Source organism: Cricetulus griseus (genome assembly GCF_003668045.3).
Source record: "Cricetulus griseus strain 17A/GY chromosome 1 unlocalized genomic scaffold, alternate assembly CriGri-PICRH-1.0 chr1_0, whole genome shotgun sequence".
Lineage (NCBI taxonomy): Eukaryota > Metazoa > Chordata > Mammalia > Rodentia > Cricetidae > Cricetulus > Cricetulus griseus.
The window spans coordinates 237,043,930-237,065,171 of NW_023276806.1; the positions used below are offsets into that span (position 1 = coordinate 237,043,930).

Here is a 21,242-nt window from a genome sequence, read left to right on the forward strand (position 1 = left end):
TATTGTTCCCTCAATACATTTAAATAACACATGAAGTTTTCAATAAAATTAGTGGATTGCTAAAAACTTGGAAAAGTTATGGAATGTGATTTGGTAGAAATTGCTTGGTATTTTCTAGGTATCTAAAAATGTTTACATTTTTAGGAATTCACTTAGTTTCCTCAACTGCACCTTAATGAAGTAATCTCCAAGTCTTCAAAATATCAAACTGAAATTCAAGATGGTAACTTGTGCCAAATGATATATTTTGGCAAGGGAAGTTGATGGGGGATGTCCTTTTGTATGCTGTGAATATACTTTTTTCTTATTGGTTGATGAATAAAGCTGTTTCAGCCAATGGAAAGGCATGATAGAGCCAGGCAGGAAATATAGGTGGGGCTACCAGACTAGGAGAAGTCTGGGAAGAGGAATGCAGAGAGGAGCTGCCAGAGAGATGCCATGTAGTCGCCAAAGGGGTAACATGCTGGAGCAATACGGATAAGCCACAGCCTTGTGGCAATTCATAGTTTAAAAGAAATGGGTTAATAATTAAGAGAGAACTAGCAGATAAGATGCCTAAGCCATTGGCCAATCAATTTATAATTAATATAAGCCTCTGTGTGTTTATTTGGAAGTCAAGGGCAGCAGGACTGGACTGGACAGAAACTCCATCTTCAGGAAGTATCTGATGTTTGAACTTAAAAGCATATGAGCCCACCTCACACAAATTCTAGCACCATATAATTTGCTTAGGTGGGTGGGACTCCAGGTTACTTTCACTTGTTACATGGCCACTGTCCGGAGACATTGTTATTCTCTCCCTTTCTAAACGTGGATCACATAGTAAGATAATTTTAGTGGAATGACTTTTCTTTGTTCTGTAAATACCACTTGTAGTTCCAATTAACTATTTAGAAAACTAAGAATGAACAGAATTCAGAAGGCTTTATCCATCCTCTACTTCTGAGAATTACAATAATCTTGTAAAGTAGCTGTAGGATACTGATAACTTCTACCTCATATTTTTGTAATTTTTTATTAGTTATTAGTTCAAATTAGCAACAAGCTTGCTTCACATGTCATTCCCTCCTCCCTCTCCCTGCCCTCTCCCCAACTCTGGGGGCTATGAGTTCCCCTTGTTCAGGCCAGCTGATTCTGTGGGTTTCACCAGTCTGGTACCAACCCCTTTGATCTTCATTCGCCCCTCTCTGCAACTAGGTTCCAGAGTTAAGTTCAGTGTATATCTGTGGGTGTCAGCCTCTGCTTCCATCAGCCACTGGATGAGGGCTCTCAGTAGGCGTCAGGCCAGTGGAGGAGGGGGAGGAAGAATGAGGTGTTTCCAGACTCAGGAAGCTCCTCCTTGTCTGGGTGGGTCCACTCTAAGCAGGTACAGGCCCAGAGAGATCCTTGGTAGGGATCAGGCTGGTGGAAGAGGGGCAAGGCTACCTCATTTTTTAAAACTTCACTTCTATTAAATGATGTAATTTTTTCCACCACCAAAAGTTAAAGAGGAAATTAAAACATAGTTTGATGGGGGAAGTACTTCTGTGTATGTTTATCTTATTGTTAAGTAAAATACTGTTTGGCCAATGAGACAGCAAGTTAGAAGGGACTAGGAGTCAAAGAGGATTCTGGGAAATCTAGTAGAGAAGTGGTGATCCAGGCAGGAAGTGACATAGCTAGGAGACATATTTAGCAAGGAAACAGGAAGTGTTCTCTCTTTTTTTCCCTTCACCTCCTCTAGTGGCAGGATATAGGAATAAATACATTGGTATAGATTTTCATTTATTGATACAACTTTAAGGTCAATTTTGTGATATGAATATTTCTCCTCTTGTTTATTTGTTGTATTTGAGATGGATAGGTTTCTTCAAACCTTACAAAGACCTACAGAAATATGACATTTAAATGGTTTAGGGTTTTTCTTGGCAGTGAGACACAACTGCTCCTGGCACACCAATTACCTCAGAAAGGAGAATGGCCATCGAAGAAACTCGTTATAGAGTTTGCTTTCAACATGGCAAGATTAGCCATTTGGGCAAGAAACTGATCTTGCCTGGACAGTTTGTTGATATATAAACTAGACAAACAGGACCCACAAGAAAGTGACTGGTGAACTTTCAAAACAAGACAGTACTGAAGGGTTCCTGTTAAAATGGATAAGGGTACCAGACACACTGTGGCCTATGGGCTGAAGATGATGCCCGTTACAGGGGAACTTTGGATGACTGTCCAGGTAGCGCGATGTCTCTGTCAATTCTAGAGTTTATATATTATCCTTCTATGGTCTTTGATAGAATTAAAGACAGATAGCTTTGGTTATAGTTTTCTTCAGTTATAATAAAAGATAAGTTATCCTTTTATTTTAGACAGAAAAGAGGAGATGATGGGGAAAGTACTTCTGTGTATGTTTATCTTATTGTTAAATAAAATACTGTTTGGCCAATGAGACAACAAATTAAAAGGGACTAGGAGTCAAAGAGGATTCTGGGAAATGTAGTAGAGAAGTAGTGATCCAGGCAGGAAGTGACATAGCAAGGAGACTTACATTTAGCAAGGAAACAGGAAGTGTTCTCTCTTTTTCCCCTTGCTCCTCCAGCAGCACAATGTGATCCACTGGAAAGGAGGGATGCCAATAAGGCATCTGATAAGATAAGTCTTATAAAATATAAGGTTTATGATAGTTAAGATTGAGCTAACAACTGAGAATCCTAGTCATTGGCCAAGCAGCATTGAACCTAATAAAAGTTTCTGTGTATTCATTTGGGCCCTAACTCAGGCAGGTGGCTGGCATAAAGCACACACGTGGCTGTGGGGCTTGGCGGCTTTGTGCAGAAAGATTTATCATAACAATAGTTCTTGAATTTTTAATAGTAATTAGCATGGAAATTTCTTGAATTCTTATTAGTAATTTACATGTAAGGGACACCTGAGTGTGAAACACACCCTTTACTTTTAAAGGCAAATGGGGTACTTTCCTCAGTGTCTCTCTCTCTTTATAAATTTTCTACTGAAAATTTTCATTTTTAAATTATTTCAAAGCAATATGTTAAAGAGAATTTCAGTAAATGTTTTGTGATAAACAATAAGATGTCAACAACTTGTACTTGAGTGTTAGACAAAACAATGAAAAATTCTTATTTTGTTTATTTAATAATGCTCTGTAACAGATTAAACACTTCAATTGCATTGTTCTTCTAGTTTGTCTTGACAGGGAGAAAACATCTGTAGACATTTTCTATACAGACACTAATTACCTTGCTAAAGACAATGATTGCTTATAAATAGTCACAATATGAATAACAATAATCTATACCCTTGTGCCTGTTTCTATGCTATTCAGTATGTCAAGTGTTTAATCCTCACTGTATCATTGCAAGAAAAGTCTCAACACACCCAATTTTCTTATAAAAGAGTTGGTCAGAGGAAGATCCATAGAATGGCAAATGTCACAAAGTGCTAACCTAAGCAGCCAGAATTTGAACCCATATAATTAGATTCCAAAGCTTGCATAATGCCCTACTAATAGAGAACAAAAATTCCATGGAAACTGGTTTCTATTCCCTTTTTAAGTCCATTTATACTCTACTACTGGGGAAATGTCAAAAAGAAGGGGAAATAACACCCATCTCATTTAAACTTGGATGACAGCCCTTGTAATTTGGTCATTTTATTTATTAATTTACTTATTTATATTGGTTTTTTGAGACAGGGTTTCTCTTAGCTTTGGAGGCTGCCTGGAACTCACTCTGTAGACCAGGCTGGCCTCAAACTCACAGAGATCTGCCTGCCTCTGGCTCCTAAGTGCTGGGATTACAGGGTTGTACCACCACCACCTGGCACATTTTGATCATTATAATATGACAAAAATATTCAAAATTATTACAGTAATTGCTTCTGGATTTCTAGCCTCCAAAAACTCAAATACTATCCCTTGAGTATCAGGATTCTTGAAATGAGTTAAAAATCAACATAACTGGCCCTCACTGAGATACCAACACTGCTTACAACCATTGGTAGCTGGCAGCACACTTGATGGAATCCACAATTATAGTAAAACTTGCATTTTCCTATTTATAATGTGTGCAGACTCTAGTATCTTAATCCTTTTTGTGATTTTCTCTTTTGATAAGGAGATGCACACATATCCAGAGACAGATGCATTTCCTGTGTCTTTCTCATGATATCCCAGAATTACATTAACAGTATCTAAATGGTGCTTCAGGTTTGACTAATAGTCCATTATGGATTCAAAGCAATGGAAAAAAAAAAACAAGAAACTTCAGTAGTTTAAATGTGGTAGAAAATGAATTAATTGGATATATGAAAAGTTTCATAGTGAGATCATGTGTGTGGTCTTATGTCTGAAAATATGCATGCTGTTAGGTAAATGTGTAAAATGAATACATTTCAATTGAGAGCATTGCTAATCCCTCTCTCATTCTTCCTCAATCATATTGGAAGTAAAACCTTTTATACTTTTATCCTCTCTCTGATACCATATTGTGAATTTATTACAAACAGACAATATTATATTAACAGAGAATGGTAGAGGAATTGATATGGATCATTTGCAGGCATTGTATCTCTTTATAAACTTTAAACATATCTAGAGCAGGCTGTCCATCACAGGCATGAATTGTATTTACTCCTTTCTATTGCCATGCAAGCATAACAATTCCATGTGAGAACCATCCTAGAATCCAGAGTTTTACAGTGTGACAGGTGCAGTTTAACCAATAGCTGGTTAAGGTTGTTTTATGCTTCTCTTTAGCTGTCCTCTGAACTTCCCCTACATGTTTTTTTTCTACATGAGTAATGAGTAGTACTGTGAAACACACACACACACACACACACACACACACACACACACACACACACACACATACACGAACACAACTTTATTCTTTAACATGTCTTCAAGGATCCTGAATATGCTTTACTCAGTCTCTTCACCGTAGGCAAGCCAAGCAAGGAAACATATTGCATCACCAATGTGCCCATATTTTATTCCACACACAATGTTAGGTGAGAGAATTCTTTTCTTATTTAATTCTTAACTTTTGCTGTGAGGTGAGTATAGATGTCCCCTTGATGATCTTCAATGACATAGCATATGCATGAAGAGACATGGATGAAAATTTCCTAAAAGTTGTCATGGCTACTCCTAACAATTTACTCAGTGTGTTTCTGCATACATTTTAAATTACTCAGCCTTTCTCTGTATATTCCAGCTCACCTCAGTTGCTATAACTTATTTGAGAGTAATTGATTCAGCATGGCAAGTGTAACTCAGAAATGAGAACAAGAAAAAAAAAACTATTTCGTTTTTCCTTTATGGTTTGTGTTTTTGTATCAGTTTGGTAGCAGAACACATTGTATCACATGATCTCCCAAAGGGAAATGTGATGAACTCACCATGTAGTGATATGCTGTGTCATAGGAAATAAGTAAAATGCTTGTTACAGTTGTACATGTGGTGCCAACTATAGTGATTTCAGATGAATTTTCAATCAATTTTAAAAAAGCTCCTCACAATCTCTACTTTAAAATTCACAATTAGAGCTAATTAAGAACAGGTTAGATCATCCTATGTATATCATGTTAAGAATGGACTATCCTGGTGCAAAGTGAAAATATTAATTTTCATTTCCTATCTTTGTCATTTCCACTTTCTAAAAAAAGTTTTATGGGGAAAGAACATACATTTTGCTCAGCTTTAGTAATTATCCTAATGAATGAATGCATGAAGCAGTAATTAACATAACAAATGAATGCATGAAACAGTTTCTATATGCCTAGTACTAATTATCTGATGTGTTTATACAAAAAAATTAACACATACACACTATTGAAGAAAATAATATTCACTGTCAAAGGGAAGACAAGCCCTAAACCAGGAAATGATTAACATTAGATGAGGCAGGAAAAGTTGAAGATGCTTCAGCATCTCTTTCAAGAAAGGATATTTTGTAGGGTAAAGTGAAGTAAAGCATCAGATGCACATAGTCACATAGGAAACAGGGAATTCCCTTACAAAATTTTCACATCCAAGATGGCAATCTCTTAGGACTTTATGCATCTCATTGTATGTCAAACATGACAGATCTATGAAATAAGCATAAATTCTGAAATTAGATAAAAATAAAGCCCACATGATCAATATGAGTGTCTATTGGGAATTTTTGTTGTGTTATTTGTTTGTTTTTGTTCTGAACAGTTCTTAGAAATCTGTTCTTAAAATTTTATGGATTTTACATCTTTTTTAAATTGCAAAAGCCTCTTCATGTCTTGAACAGTCTTGCATTATTTTGGAACTCTTATTTCCAATTTAGTTGTAAAGTTGGTTAAGTATTGAATATTTTAAAAAATGAAAATATTTAGGGGAGTTTTCACATATATACTTTAGTAAACACAAGGGAAATATGTATAATATTGTAAGTGGGGTAGGAATAGTTGACCCTTAGTTACTGTCTTATTCTACATATTTATCATCTAAATACACAGCTTATGATCCAAGTTTGTAGCTGAGCTTAATTCAGAGAATTAAGCAGAGAATACTAGCATTTCACATCTTTGAAGAGGAAGAGAAAATTAATATTTAGCACCCCAACAATCACATATCAATCACTATTATCTAAATATTTTTACAATCAATAAACTGATATTTATTGTACTATACAGATATATTATTTAAATAGCATAAAAGAGATGTTTTATCAATAACATCAAAAAGAAAATGAGCAAAAAAGTCAACTGAAAATAGCATATAATCATAATAATGCAAAAACATGTAAGTAAATATCTCAAATACTAAAAAAATTGCAAGGATTAATTTTATATATTTGATTTTAAGCTTGCAATGTGCACTTGCTTGAATTGTTATCAATACTGCTTTATCAATCTTACTTGAATTTTTGATGAAGAAAGGGAACCAGCAAAACCCTTACAAGTATAATTTGAGAGTGCTTATGTAAGTTATTACTTCCTCTTTGGTATTAAGCACAATTATGATAAAGTTTTAGTATTTTAAAGATAAAACTACTATAAATATAAACAATTGGTAATAATATAGTAGAATGTGTTAAAAATTAAACTTCAAAAAGATGAAAAGTTTTCCACTGTGTCTTATAAATTACCTTCTTTCAATTCAAATTACATTGCAAAATAAATACAATTTAAATTAGATACTAGGTAGAAAGAGTATACCTGATGCAATCTGACAAAAAAAGAAAGAAAAAAAAATAAACTGGATATTTGGGAAAGATTCCAATGATTTCATGGTTTATAACTTCCTTATCTTGAGGTAATTCCCTGCTACTCAGTGTAATGATATACTTATTTAAACCCATGTAGAGTTTTCAACCCTTGTGAACAAGAAACACTGGTTGTTTCACACACAACAGCTGTGAAAATATACTGCTTCTTTTCAGCATGTGATGTGTTCTAAATAGCTTCAGTATTTATTGCTGTCAGTGCTGGCATTTGTATATCATTTTTATTCTCAGCATTTTACAACATCAAGATAAAAGTAATAATACATGATTTCTGAAAATGTCTTTTGAAAATAAATTGATGAATTTAAATAACACAGGTTACATTGATCATTGAATCCCTGTGAGTATCCTCAATAGCATATAAATCACTAGCATTGAAATAGAGACACATTTGCAAAATATTACATCCTAATATCACAGCATGAGGTATGTGTCATCACAAATTGATTTTTATTTAGCCAAACTTACTAATGACTTAACTTTTACTCATCCAAAAATTACATAATGATGTGAACAGACCATATCATTTTTTAATCTGTAAGAAAGTGAAAATTGTGAAACTGTTAATTGGATAGAAGTGACAAAGTTTATAAGGATATTTATCATAAGCTTACCAGTATCTTTTCATCCAATAAAATTTTCAAAACTTTTCCAATTGATTTTTATTCTGCAAGATCTATATTAGTAGTACCAACATTTTTTTTCCTCTATGCCTCAATAAACTTGCAGAAAGTACAACTGACTGCTCTCCTGCCACTCAAACCTTTCACATCCATCATTTTGTTACTGAAAATTAAGTATTAGTTTCATGTCGCAAGAACCAAAAACAGGCAAACTGCTCTGGAGGTTAGGATATTTCACAGCTGAAATGTAACATTTTTATGCTAATGGACAAATAGCTTTCCCATTAAGCCTGCAAATCAATATTCAAAGTTAAAGTTGATAAGGTCTCATTAATAAGATTATTCAATTAGAGTTTTATGTTAACTATCCCAACAAATTCTTCAGATTGTATTTCTAATTAGTCAGTACCAAAGTATTTTTCTGTTCATATTTTCTTAATTTGGTAGCAATTTTGATAGTAAAACATTGACTACAACTTTTAACATTACTCTGTTATGAATAAAAGACTAGTAAAATGAATGATCTCTATATCTTGGGGAGTTCACAGCCAAAGTTTCAGTCCCCTCTAGGTTTATTGGTATAACAAAACCTATAGTCCTGCAACGAAGCTAAATATGATCAAGATCAACAACTAAATAAAATTATGTCAGCATTTCTCCTCAAAATTCCAATGTCCTAAAAATCCAAGGCATATAGTTTTCTTTAAATTTCAGAAACTGTTAATGATATCTTATAATGAAAATCATCAGATCACTGCCATATAATTTACTACTATATACTCAATGTATAAACAGAACATTAAACATTGCTAACTAAAGGAGCAAATAATCAGTTAGTATTAATCCATATTGCTGTTGCCTAGAAGTGGATTGCTTAGCCTCTTCCATGTCTGAAAAGTACATAGAATACAAGGGTGATGACCCATGAAATTAAGAATATTAATACTGTAGGGCAATGCATGGTAGTGACTGGAAAAGTATATTGTTTTCATGAGGTAAGTTGCAATTCCTTGTTCAAACTTTCTTTTAGTACCATCTGTATTTACTAATCAGCAGGAATCCAACAGTATTGATTTCATCAGCATTTTGTGAAGGATACTTGGCATCCTTATTTTTCTATGAAAGTTACTTGGACATGGGATTAAGTCATATTGCAAACATATGCATTCTATTGGTTACATGCTAAGTAGATGAAAAGCAAACTATCACACTGTGTATTATTTATCACAACAAAAAACTCTTAGAGACAAACATGCCACATGTTTATACATTCTTAACAGTTGCCCCTACATACTACCACACATCAGCAACAGGGGAGATAAAAGACAGACTTTAAGTTTCCCAAGGATAAGATTTTTTTTTTTTTGCTGAAAAAAATAGAATTAAAAATACAGCAAATAACGAATTGGTTTTTGAAAACCACTTTAAAATTTGAATGACTTAGTTAGCCAGAAGTACTTAATATAGATAAACACACAAGACAAGAGGCAAAAACTATTCCCTGTAATTGAACTTGTACTAAACCCACTTCTGCCTCCCACAAATGTCAGTTGTCTTCCTCTGCCTTCAAATAAAAAATCAATCTAAGACCAATTGGGAAAGTATACCTTTTCTTCTTGACCTCGGGTTCTTTCTCATTTTATGTTCCATTCACCATGCCATTCATTGGCTGGGAACCAGGCCCTGCTCAAAGCCCAAAGTACCCTGAAGTCTGTACAAGCCATTTTATGAGGACTTGTGAGAAACTTCCCATACCTTTCCCCCATGTTTCCCCAAGGCAGGGAGCATACCTAACCTGTCTGCCTGCTACCCTTGCCCGGGCTGGTACTTACCTGATGCTCCGCAGGTTCTGCAGATTTCACTAGGTGTTTATCCTTGTACAAAGACCAGAGACCAATATTGGGCAGGAAAATTAAAGCCACAGTGAATAACAAAGTCATTTGCAGGAACCTCTTCTGTTTCCTCTTCATTGCAAATGGTAACAGTGGAGAAAAGTTAGAGAAGTCTCCCTGTCTGCTTCTTGTGTTTAATACCAAAGTCCTTTCCTCTCTCCTGGGAAGCCCCAGAACCTGAGGGGACGCTACAAACTTTTGTTGTGTGCTCAGCACCAATCTGCAGGGTTCAGAGGGAGTTGGCCATCTGCAGAACAAACGCACAGTTACTTTTCTCCAGAGAACTATGACGACGGCATTATCTATTGGTTTAGAAATAAATGACTCAACTGAGGAAATCATTAAGTCTATTGACCTCCATTAATAAAAAGCAGTGGAGTAAATACGATCGTTTCATAGAATAATGATAAGTTATGAGGAAGTCAAGAGCATGCTAGAAATGTCAGCAAATAGGAGGTGTTTTTCTGTGGCTGTTTGCCCACCATTCCCCGCCCTCAGTGTGGGAGGTCCGGGATGTAGACTCGGAGATTAAGAGCAAGAGCTGAATGGGAGGGAGTGGCTTGGTCCAGTCAAGTGTCTGGAAGAAAAGTATCCACTTTTGACATTGGAACATCACCTTCCTTATCTTCCCGGAACAGCTCTTCCTTTGCTTGCCTTGGGATAACCCACCTGAACTCAAGTTCAACTCCCTCTGTAGCCAGCTTGCCAGGCAGGATACAGGGACACCGTAACCAGGTCAGAACTATGTTTGAAAAAGGGTTCACAAACTCCTGGATCCTCATGCGCTGTCAGACCACTCCTCTGCAGGCAGCATCTAGGCGACCTGGGAACCTGGCGAAAGGAGGCTACAGATGTCAGCAGAGTCCAGCCAGGAAGTGCAGGCGCAAAGGCATCCCTTCCTCGTGCAGATCAGGGAATGAGATACTTGGAGAAGTGTGTCCTCTGCCCATCAATCTCGTCCCCTTCCTCTGCCGACGCTCTCACGCTCCACTGTTCATGTTACCATTCTTTTCCAGCGACTGAACGAACCCAGTGAAGCATCACCAGCACCTCCAGGGCAGTATTTCCGATCTCCTTTTCACGTCCAGGGATGGATGGCGGGCTGCAAATGCCAAGTGTGACCCGGCTTTAGAGGCAAGTGGGAGAGGGCGCGCGGAGGATGAGCGAGGACAGCGAGAACGCGCGTGGCGCTGGCACCCAGGCGTCCGCCTCCCGCTGGCTGTCGCCTGCCTGTTGGCGACGATACCGGTGCCTACCACGTGCGGGAGCCTAGAGGCCAGGAGGGGAGAGCGAGTCGCCAGGAGAGGGTGGCCACTGCCTCCAGGCTGCTAGATGCTATATAAACAAACCCAGAGGCTAGGAGGAAGGGGCGGAGAACGAAGAAGCTAACAGAGAGATCGTTTTGCAGCTCTGGGACTAGGGGATCCTCTGTTCTCGGGTAATCTCCAACCAGCAGGGAGACCGGGAACCGGTCTGAGCTCACCCAAAAGGCACCAGGCCAGATATTCCGGAGTCAAAGTCGCCCAGAGCAGGCGGGCGATGGGAGTATTCCTCCACCGTACTGGTGGATGGCAGCGAGTCAGGCGCGGCAGCGGCAGCGGCAGCGAGCAGAGGCAACCCAGTCTGGACTGGTCCTTGAGAGGAGGTTCCCCAAGAGTGCAGCCCAGGCCAGGTACGTTGTGTGGAGGGAGTATGAGAATCTCCACACTGGACCTGCTCTCTAGCTGCAGCTTCCAGAGAACACCGTGGAGAGCAGAGGCAGCTCCCCTGGAGTCTGCCAGCACCTGGGGCCCAGGTTAAGATTTGGCAGCACTAAATGACGCTTCTCCGCCCTTGCATGCCTGCACCTCCTGCTGCTGATAGCTGAGAGAGGTCTTCCTGCCCCTCACTGTGCTCACACATCCCTCCCTTACCAGCCAGACACCTAAGGATTGAACTAAATCTCCAGCAGATGGGACCCTTCCCTTCCTCTAGAAAACTGATTCAGCACACCGGAGAACCTGTGGCCTCTCTAAGGAACCTGTGTGCCTGACAGCACAGGATCAGGTGCACCTAATTCCCGGTGTGAACTTAGGTAAGGCTGTGGGTGTGCGGTCAGCATCAATATGTCCAGAGGCCTCCACCCCCTTCCCCAAACACCACAGTCACCTCTTTGTTACAGCCCAGACAGTGATGTCCACATGCTTGAAACATGAGACTACATTCCAGATGGGGTTCTTATTCACCCTCTTCCTTTCTTCACTCCCTCACTCCCATTTCCCTCCCCGCCTTTCTTCTCCTCTGCTCCCCCTCCCCGCCAGCCTTCTCTTTCCAGCTTGGATCAAGTCTCCCACTTGAGAAAGCCCCGGGATGATCTTGGAGAGTTAAACTTTAAACTCTTCAGGTTGTACGTTTAAAATGGACTGGAGCAATAAAGATTGGCTGTAAGACTTCATAAATAAAGCTGCATGTTGTACTTGTTTTTGTGGATGACTTGCACCTTACAACATTTTCAAAACACATTTAATAAATACTTTGAATGTGTCCTTTCTGTAAATTAAAAAATAGTTAACTTTGCATTTTACTCAAGTGCAATTTGAAAATGTAGAGGTCAGAGGATTTTATTACTACTTCCAAATCACGTACACACTCTTTGCTATTCTGCATAATTTTCAAAGCTCCTTCTTCTTACCGAGTTAAAGGAATTGTAAACAGAGGGATATGAAGCCCGGGAAGCGGTGCACCAGAGAGAGGTGTTTTGGAATAAATTAACCCTCAAGAAAAGATGTTTAGACAGCTATTTAGGTTCATTGGCCATTTCCTCACTTTTGGATGGAACTACTGATGATAGAAATAGGGGAAAAAAGCTTTCAAAGTGCTTTGAAGATTAAACAATGAAAGTAACATTTTAAGCAATTCCTTATCAAAATTCCTGAATAAGGATTTCGCAATATTCTCATTCTATCTGCTAATCCCAGCTTGTGGAAATGGATGCTACTTCACCGATTTAGTTTTAGTAGATGAACTTGCACACTGTATCCAGTTACAGAGCAAGATTGCCAAGTGAGTAGGTCTCATTATTTCCTGGCCAAGCCAATGTATAATACAAGGTAGACACTAGAAGAATGTTGATTTTAAGATTTACTTATTTTATTGTAAGCTTTTAGTGTTATATATATATATATATATATATATATATATATATATATATACTTATAAATCTGCCACCAAGTACTAAAGTAGTCTGTCAGTATACCACATGTGTGATGGATGCCTGTAGGGGTCAAAGAGGGCATCAGATCCCCCAGAACTGGAATTATGGATAGTTGTTAGTTACCATATGGGTGCTTGGAATTGAACCTAGGTCTTCTGCAAATAATAAGAAAGTACTCTTAATTGTTGAAATATCTCTCCATGCCCCTAAAAGACAATTTTATTGTGCTCATCCCTTGAGTTTACAGTATGGCCCTTGATTTTACTTTTGCAATCCACCGACTTCACTGGGTTCGTTCAGTCGCTGGAAAAGAATGGTAACATGAACAGTGGAGCGTGAGAGCGTCGGCAGAGGAAGGGGACGAGATTGATGGGCAGAGGACACACTTCTCCAAGTATCTCATTCCCTGATCTGCACGAGGAAGGGATGCCTTTGCGCCTGCACTTCCTGGCTGGACTCTGCTGACATCTGTAGCCTCCTTTCGCCAGGTTCCCAGGTCGCCTAGATGCTGCCTGCAGAGGAGTGGTCTGACAGCGCATGAGGATCCAGGAGTTTGTGAACCCTTTTTCAAACATAGTTCTGACCTGGTTACGGTGTCCCTGTATCCTGCCTGGCAAGCTGGCTACAGAGGGAGTTGAACTTGAGTTCAACTATTATTATTATTATTATTATTATTGATTATTATTGATTATTGTTATTATCATTATTATCATTTTGGTTTTTTGAGACAGGGTTTTTCTGTGTAGCTTTGGAGCCTGTCCTGAAACTAGCTTTTGTAGACCACCCTGGCCTCTAACTCACAGAGATCCACCTGCCTCTGCCTCCCAAATGCTGGGATTAAAGGCACGTGCCACCACTGCCCGGAACAATCCCCACTTATTAAGCATTTCTTTATATATATTTTTTATTTTTTATTATGTTGTTCTTGTTTCTTTTATAATTTTGTAACTATATTACCAACTTATGGCAATCTTTTTTTTTTTTTTTGGTTTTTTTCGAGACAGGGTTTCTCTGTGTAGCTTTGGAGCCTATCCTGGCACTGGCTCTGGAGACCAGGCTGCCCTTGAACTCACAGAGAGCCACCTACCTCTGCCTTCCGAGTGCTGGGATTAAAGGCATGCGCCACCAACACCCGGCAACTTATGGCAATCTTAAAAGAGAAAAAAGAATGAGAGATTTTGGGTTGACTATTCCCCAAATTTCTAAATTATTGCTAATTCTATTGAGAAATCCAGATTTATTTAATGTCTCTGTGAACATGGGTAAGTCTGTTTAAAATAGATATCAATACTAATTTAATAGAAGCTCTTACAACTTTAAGAAACATTTGCCTTATAGCAGAACTCTGTTCTCATGTCTTCTTTTTTTGTGGTTCATATAAGAGCCTCAGGTAGTCACATGTCTGTGTGCCCAGCAACAGGCTAATAACCCCAGGAACACATGAAAGAAGACAGTTTGACCTTGAGTAACAATGGAAAAGGAGAAGGAGGTAAGCTGTTGAGTCAACTTATTACCTTATGACAGGGTTTTGCCTGTTATATCTCTCCAGTAGAAGCTTTAGTGACTAAAAAATACCGATGTTTGTTTTATGATTCTGAGATTTAGCTGTTCTGAACTGCGTAGTTCTGCTTCACATAACAAAACAGCCCCTGTTGTTAGAGTAGCCTAGTCTACTCTAGCAGCAGGGTAATCTGAGGGGACAACACTTTGTCTTATCTTCCCAATGGTATTCCCTTGGTAACTGTATAACCTGATCTGCTCACAACATGGTAGGTGGGATCCCAACAGGAGCATCCCAAAGCACACATCATCAGGGAAGAATAACCAAAACCTGCTCACTTCTCATAATGAGTAGAGACTACTTCCTCCTAGTGGGAGCACCAGCCCAAGTTCTAGACCTTGGTAAGAGTAGGAAGGAAAAGAATTAGAACACAATGAAAGATTCTGTACAGAGTGCCTGGCTGCCTTTAAGAAAATATAACTATCCAAAGACATAGTAATAGGAGTTTAGCAGGAGGTATAACCAGCTAAGCAAGAGAATTGTGGAGAGTAATGGACCAAGGTTTTAATTAGTATCAGGTGACATTCGTCAATGGGTAAAAAGATAATGAGGTTGATTGCTTAATACTTTTAAATTTATTACTGTGGGAGTGATTTAAAGAAATATACCCACTCTTAGTTTTTCTGTAAATACAAACTTGTTTTACAAGTTAATTAACATTATATTTGAAAAGATAATTCCTGTCAAGGTCTGTTGTTCATTATCAAAGAAAAGTCATCATCTACTACCTTTGGTGAATATAATTATTGAAAACCTTAGAAACATGAAACAATAAGCTGTTTCTATTGAATATGACATAAATATCACACAGGGCCAAGTGATTTAGTTTTAAGTATATAAAATAGAACTCTAATTTTAACCACTTATATTGAAATTCATCAGTGACCATTAGCTCTAGCTTCAGTTTAAGCTTATGGAATTTATTTTCATTTAGTTATGGTTTTTAAAATGTATTTATTTCAAAACATATTACCTAGAACATAAAAATTGTTGTCTAGAAGTAAAATACATCACATATTCCCATTCCTTAACTACTTCTGGAATAGGAGAACATTTGAGAGTTTAAATTTAGATAAATTATTAAACTCTGGAGGTTTTTATACACTGGATTAAATTACTAAAATAAGTTGAGATCAGTCTCTGTGTAACTACGTTGATTTAGTTTTTAAAAATTGATTCTGGCAGCATGCACAGGGCTTCTACACATCTGGGCCTGATAGGATCTTAGCAGAAATAGACTTTTTTCATAATATATTCTGATTATGGTCCCCCTCTCCCAACACCTCCCAGATCTCCCCCACCTCTCTACCAATTCCACAACAACCTTTTCTGCATCCTTACTCTAAACAAACAGGCATGTAAAAAGTAAAGAAAAATAATCACAGAATACAGATTAAAAATTAATAGAACAAACTGAACAAATGAATAGGAAAACAAAGAGACAAAGAAAGCAAAAGAAACATATATAGACATAGTGACACAAACATTGGCATACACAAATATCCCTAAAAGCAACATATAAACAATAGATATTTAGGGTAAGGGGAGAGAGAGAGAGAGAGAGAGAGAGAGAGAGAGAGAGAGAGAGAGAGAGAGAGAGAGAGCCCAAACAAAAGATTGTGAGACAAAGAAACCTCCAAAATACCGTGAAGTTTATTTTGTGTTGGCCACCTACTGTGGGAATGGAACTTGGCCTTAAGAGTTGTTTGTGTACCAAGTGAGCTTCATTAGAAAAAAACAAAATTTTCATTGGAAATTTGTTATCAATTGGAGGTAGCATCTGGTCTAGGGATGAGGAGTTCTGCCCATTTCTGTCTATTTTCAATGTAAAGAAAAAAGAGAAAAAAATCGAATTCTGAGAGTTGGAGAGGTGGTTTATCAATCAAGAACACTTGCTGTTCTTCTAGAGGACTCAGTGGCTTAAATTACCTGCAACTCCAGTTCCAAGGGATCCAATGATCTCCTCTGTCCTTTTCAGGCTTCCTCACACATATACTTCACTAGTAAGACCCATATCTGTAAACATAAATAAAATAATAAAAAATGAAAAATGAAAAATAAAGTAAATAAAAAGTGATCCTGTAATCAAAAAGGGAAGTGCCTATTGACCAATAATTTAAATAAATAAAATCTAATTATACAATTTTATATTTAATTTTACATGAATAAATTATGAAATGTCACCCAAAATTTCATATTTTCCATATAATACTGTGATTGCCACTAAATTAAAAAAATAATGAGAATCATGAACCATTTTCTAGATCAGCCAGGGTGAGTTCCATGACAGCCAGGGTCTACACAAAGAAACCAACTAAAATATAATGAATCACCTTATATTATTAAAAAGTTATACTGGGACTAAGTATGTAGACCAGGCTAGCCTTGAACTTAGAGATCTACCTGCGTCTACCTCCCAAATGCTAAGATTAAAATCAAAGATTACCACTGCCTGGCTGGCTGTTCCTAAACAGCATGTACACACACACACACACACACACACACACACACACACACACACACACTACAAATTTAACCATTTTTAAAAGAAAAATATCTGGACCGTGATGGAGTAAAAAGATGCATTGAATTAAATGCGCTAACAATTAAAAAGCAGCAAATGCTAAAGGCAAAAGAGATTGTTTCCATTTGACCTAAATATTTCCTACAAATAAAAATCTTCATTTTATTTCATTTCAATTCCCTGTGTCAAATTTGTTTGCATATAAATCTTTTTTTTCACGTATCAGTAGAAAAAAAAAAAACCTTTTACAATATGATGATCTTATGAGTGACTGGTTCTGGTCCCATGCCCATATTAAGATTCATGGATGTTCAACTCATATGTTATGTTGTATAGAATTTACATGCTTATACATTCTATAAGGTATCTGTAAATGTATTAATATAACATAAACAAGTGAATCATTATGTTTGCTGTTTAGAGAATAATCACTATTAGAAAAGTCTATAATTGTATATATTCCAAAAACAGCATTTTAAAGTTATCTTTGATTTGAAGAGTTAATAGATAGCAAGTCTATAGATATGGCTACCTGGCTGTATTTTTGCTTTTGTTAGTTAGTTAGTTTGTTTGATGACTTGGTTGTTGAACCAGTATTTAGTACTTACCACTTACTGGCAGGAATGGATGTCTAGATCACATATTCTAATCTATTTCACATGCTTTCTCTTCTATTAGTAGGATTAGTAGACACATGAAAGATTTGAGTAACATAATCTAACTTGTATTTAAACATGATAAGCTGGCAGGTGGACTGCAAAATTATAGATGAATAAATAAAAATGAATGATTATCATCAATAGACCATGGATGATGGTGTCTTTCATAAGATTACCAGTAGTGAGTTTGAAGAAATGAATATCCCTGGGCTGGAGAGAGAGAGTACTGGTTGTTCTTTCAGAGGTCCCAGGTTTGAGTCCCAGCACCCAAAGGTGACTCACAACTGTGTGTAACTTCAAATCCAGGGGATCCAATGCCCTATTCTAGCATGTGCTGGCAGAGGTACACAGACACACATTCACACAAAATGTCCACACACATAAAATTAAATTAAATTCTAAAAAAAAGAATATCATAAGAGTTCTCATTAAAAGTGCACCAGCAGTTTGAGGGCTGAAAATGTGATATGACAAAGAGGCCCAAAGATATTTCAAGCTCTAGATAGAAGCACATTCAACAGAGTAGTTGTCATTTACTAAAAGACAAAAGCTGGGGGGTTGGGGGGATTCAGGCTTTAGAAGGAGATAAACAAGTTTTTTTTCAGAACTGTGGAGTTTGTACAGATAAGACTCAGAAGGTTTATAAACATTTGCAATTAGACAGCATGTGTAGGCTGTCAGGTGGGGATGTACATATAGAAGACCTTCAAGCACCTCAGGCCAGGGAGACACTGAGCAGATGTGAAAGCGAGCTAACAATTATATCAAAGATTGTGGAAAAGAGGACTAAACAACAAAAGACCTTGAAATAAGTTTGTTTGTTTGTTTGTTTGAGTCAAGGAAAAAAGGTAGATTCAAATGAAGAGAGCAGGCAGACATTCTGTAAAACGAAGTTGACAAAAACACGCTGAGAGTGGAAATATCTTCACTGTATATAACCATTGCAAAATTTGCTGAAACTATTAAGAACTAAAGCGTCAGCAGCCTTAAGAACAAGCAGCTTTTTATATGCTAAAAAAGATGACCTCTACAGAAAAAAATCTGATCAAGTTTTAATTAGCATAATTGTTTTAAGCATTTAATGAGCAAAGTAAGGAATGCAATTAATTTTGTGTAATATAAGCATACTGTATTTATCTCTGAAAGCAATTATCAAAATAAAATGAAAAGATTCTACATATTATTTGTCCACAAAACTTTCAAATTATTTTCTTCCTTACAGTGAATAAAGGATTTTATTTTGTTTTGTTTTTAATTTTTACTGTGTAATTACAGATGACCAAGGCATCTCTTTAAAATTGAAAGTTATGTAGTGATGTGACTATTATAAACTGTGGGAGGGGACATTTCTATCTATTTCAATGGTTATTGTGGTGGTCCAAACCAAATTATTTAAACATAAAGACGGTTTTTGAAATGTTAAGAATTTTCAGTTGCAAGCAGAATACAGTCAAATCTATCATGCAGATAATAGGATTTATTCATTAGTTAGTACCATGCCATGGTTTTCTATCTTAGAAATTCAAAGGAGAATTGAATTTGAGCCAATCTATCCTTCAAAAAAGAAGCAAAATCACAAATCAAACTTATTGGTTACATTTGCCTCAAGGTGCTGGGCAGTGGTGGCACACACCTTTAATCACAGCACATCGGTGGGCAGAGGCAGGCTGATCTCTATGAGTTCGAGACCAGCCTGGTCTACAAGAGCTAGTTCCAGGACAGCCTCCAAAGCCACAGAGATACCCTGTCTCAAAAAACAAAAACAACAAACAAACAAACAGAAAACCCATTTGTCTCATGCTAAATTCAAATCTTAATACAAGAAAAGCAAGTTACAGACTGTAACATATATGCAGAGTGCCAAGGTCGGTCCCATGCAGACTCTCTCACTGTTGGTTCTGTCTCTGAGAGCCTCTATGGTATCAGGTCAGTTGTTTCTGTGACACTGGGATGTACACTCCTTCCTCTTCCTCTGCCTAATGTTTAGCTGTGGGTCTCTACATCTGTTTCCATCATGTGCTGGGTGAAGTCTCTGATGACAATTGGGTTAGGCACCAATCTATAAACAGTCTAAATAGACTCATATTTTACTTTTATTGAGTGATTTGATATTTTCAAACGCTCTGTATTGCAACAAATTTTAATAAATATCATTCTCATTTTAAAGATATGTTTGTCAAACACTAATAGATTAAAGAAATTTTAAAATGTTCTCAGTTAATACACAAATATCTGGGTAATTAATTTGTATAATACTTTTTTTAACAACTCGTTCCCTCATAATAAGCAAAATTGTAAGTACCTGTTTGATATTTTCCTCAGCATCATTTAGTTTGGTTTGGAAGCAAATCATTTTAGGTTGCTTAATTTTTATCACAATATCAAAATAAATTTGCTATACCAGGAAACTATATGGTAAGGTAAGTAATGTGGTTATTAATCTGTAGCAGGAAACTATATGGTAAGGTATGTAATGTGGTTATTAATCAGTTCATTGCAGTTTTTCATCTCCATTGATACAAACAGGAGAACAAGTTAACATTCCAGAAGGAAGCAGAAGAGAATACATTTGCCTCATTGTTTTGAAACTGTTAACACTTCCATGCTCAGTAATCTCTAAAGTGCTTTATCCTGGTCTGCTTGACTGTGGTAATTACATCATGCTAATTTATATGAATAAGCAGGCAGCTGGCTTCTTAAATACCTTATCAAATACAAGCTTTAGACATCAAGGGAAACATCTCATGATACTCAGGATGCTTATGAGCTCATAGTAACCATCAAAATTTTAGGACTACTTTCTCCTTAGGGTATCAGGATAATGGGCAGAGTTTTGTCTTTATCTATCTATCTATCTATCTATCTATCTATCTATCTATCTATCTATTTATCACACCTTCAAAGTAAAGAGCAGGTTTTTGTTTATTTGTTTATTTTTGCCTCATATCTCCTAATACTAAAGAAGACAAATGACTTTTGAGCTTCTCTTAGTTTTGGAGATTCATTCACAACTAGAGAGAACTGGTCCACAGGAGACCAATCTGGTACATGAGCTAGCTGGTTGGAGTCAATTCCCTATGATAGGATGCCATGCTCAGTCTTAATGCCTGGAAGAGGGGCCTGCCCCTGTCCCAACCTATTGTACCAGACTATGTTGACTCCTCATGGGAACCCTTACCCGTGAGGAGGAGTGAACTGGGGTGGCCTGGGGGTGAAAAAGGGGGGAGAGAGTAGGGATGGGAGGGAGCAATGTGGTTGGAATTTAAAATAAAATTTAAAGAATAAATAAATTATTCTTAAAAAGACGAAGAATACTGGTCCAACCATGGCAGATTGACAGAGAGAATACCATATCTGAAAGGAGCACACAGCAAAAGCAAACACTTCTTGTCTACAAAATGGTTTAGGGAGTCAACGATGCAGCACAGACAGTATTGCCAATGGAGATAATGACAACTTAATCATAATATATTCATCAGGAGAATCACAATACAGCCTAATCTAATAAAACAAATAATAATTTGAAGGAAAAAG

General features: G+C 37.2%; 1 protein-coding gene and 1 pseudogene across 1 annotated transcript in view; one reads left to right on the plus strand and one right to left on the minus strand.

Moving 5' to 3' along the window:
- The window catches only part of Galntl6 (polypeptide N-acetylgalactosaminyltransferase like 6), a 1,027,971-nt gene extending 1,018,122 nt beyond the window's left edge, over positions 1-9,849 (minus strand). The window contains exon 1 of the mRNA XM_035451502.1: positions 9,712-9,849. Within this exon, the coding sequence (XP_035307393.1) occupies positions 9,712-9,849 (138 nt within the window). The remainder of the gene's footprint in view (positions 1-9,711) is intronic.
- Positions 9,850-10,930: 1,081 nt separating this feature from the next.
- LOC118239535 lies at positions 10,931-12,817 on the plus strand (annotated as a pseudogene).
- Positions 12,818-21,242: the final 8,425 nt, after the last annotated feature.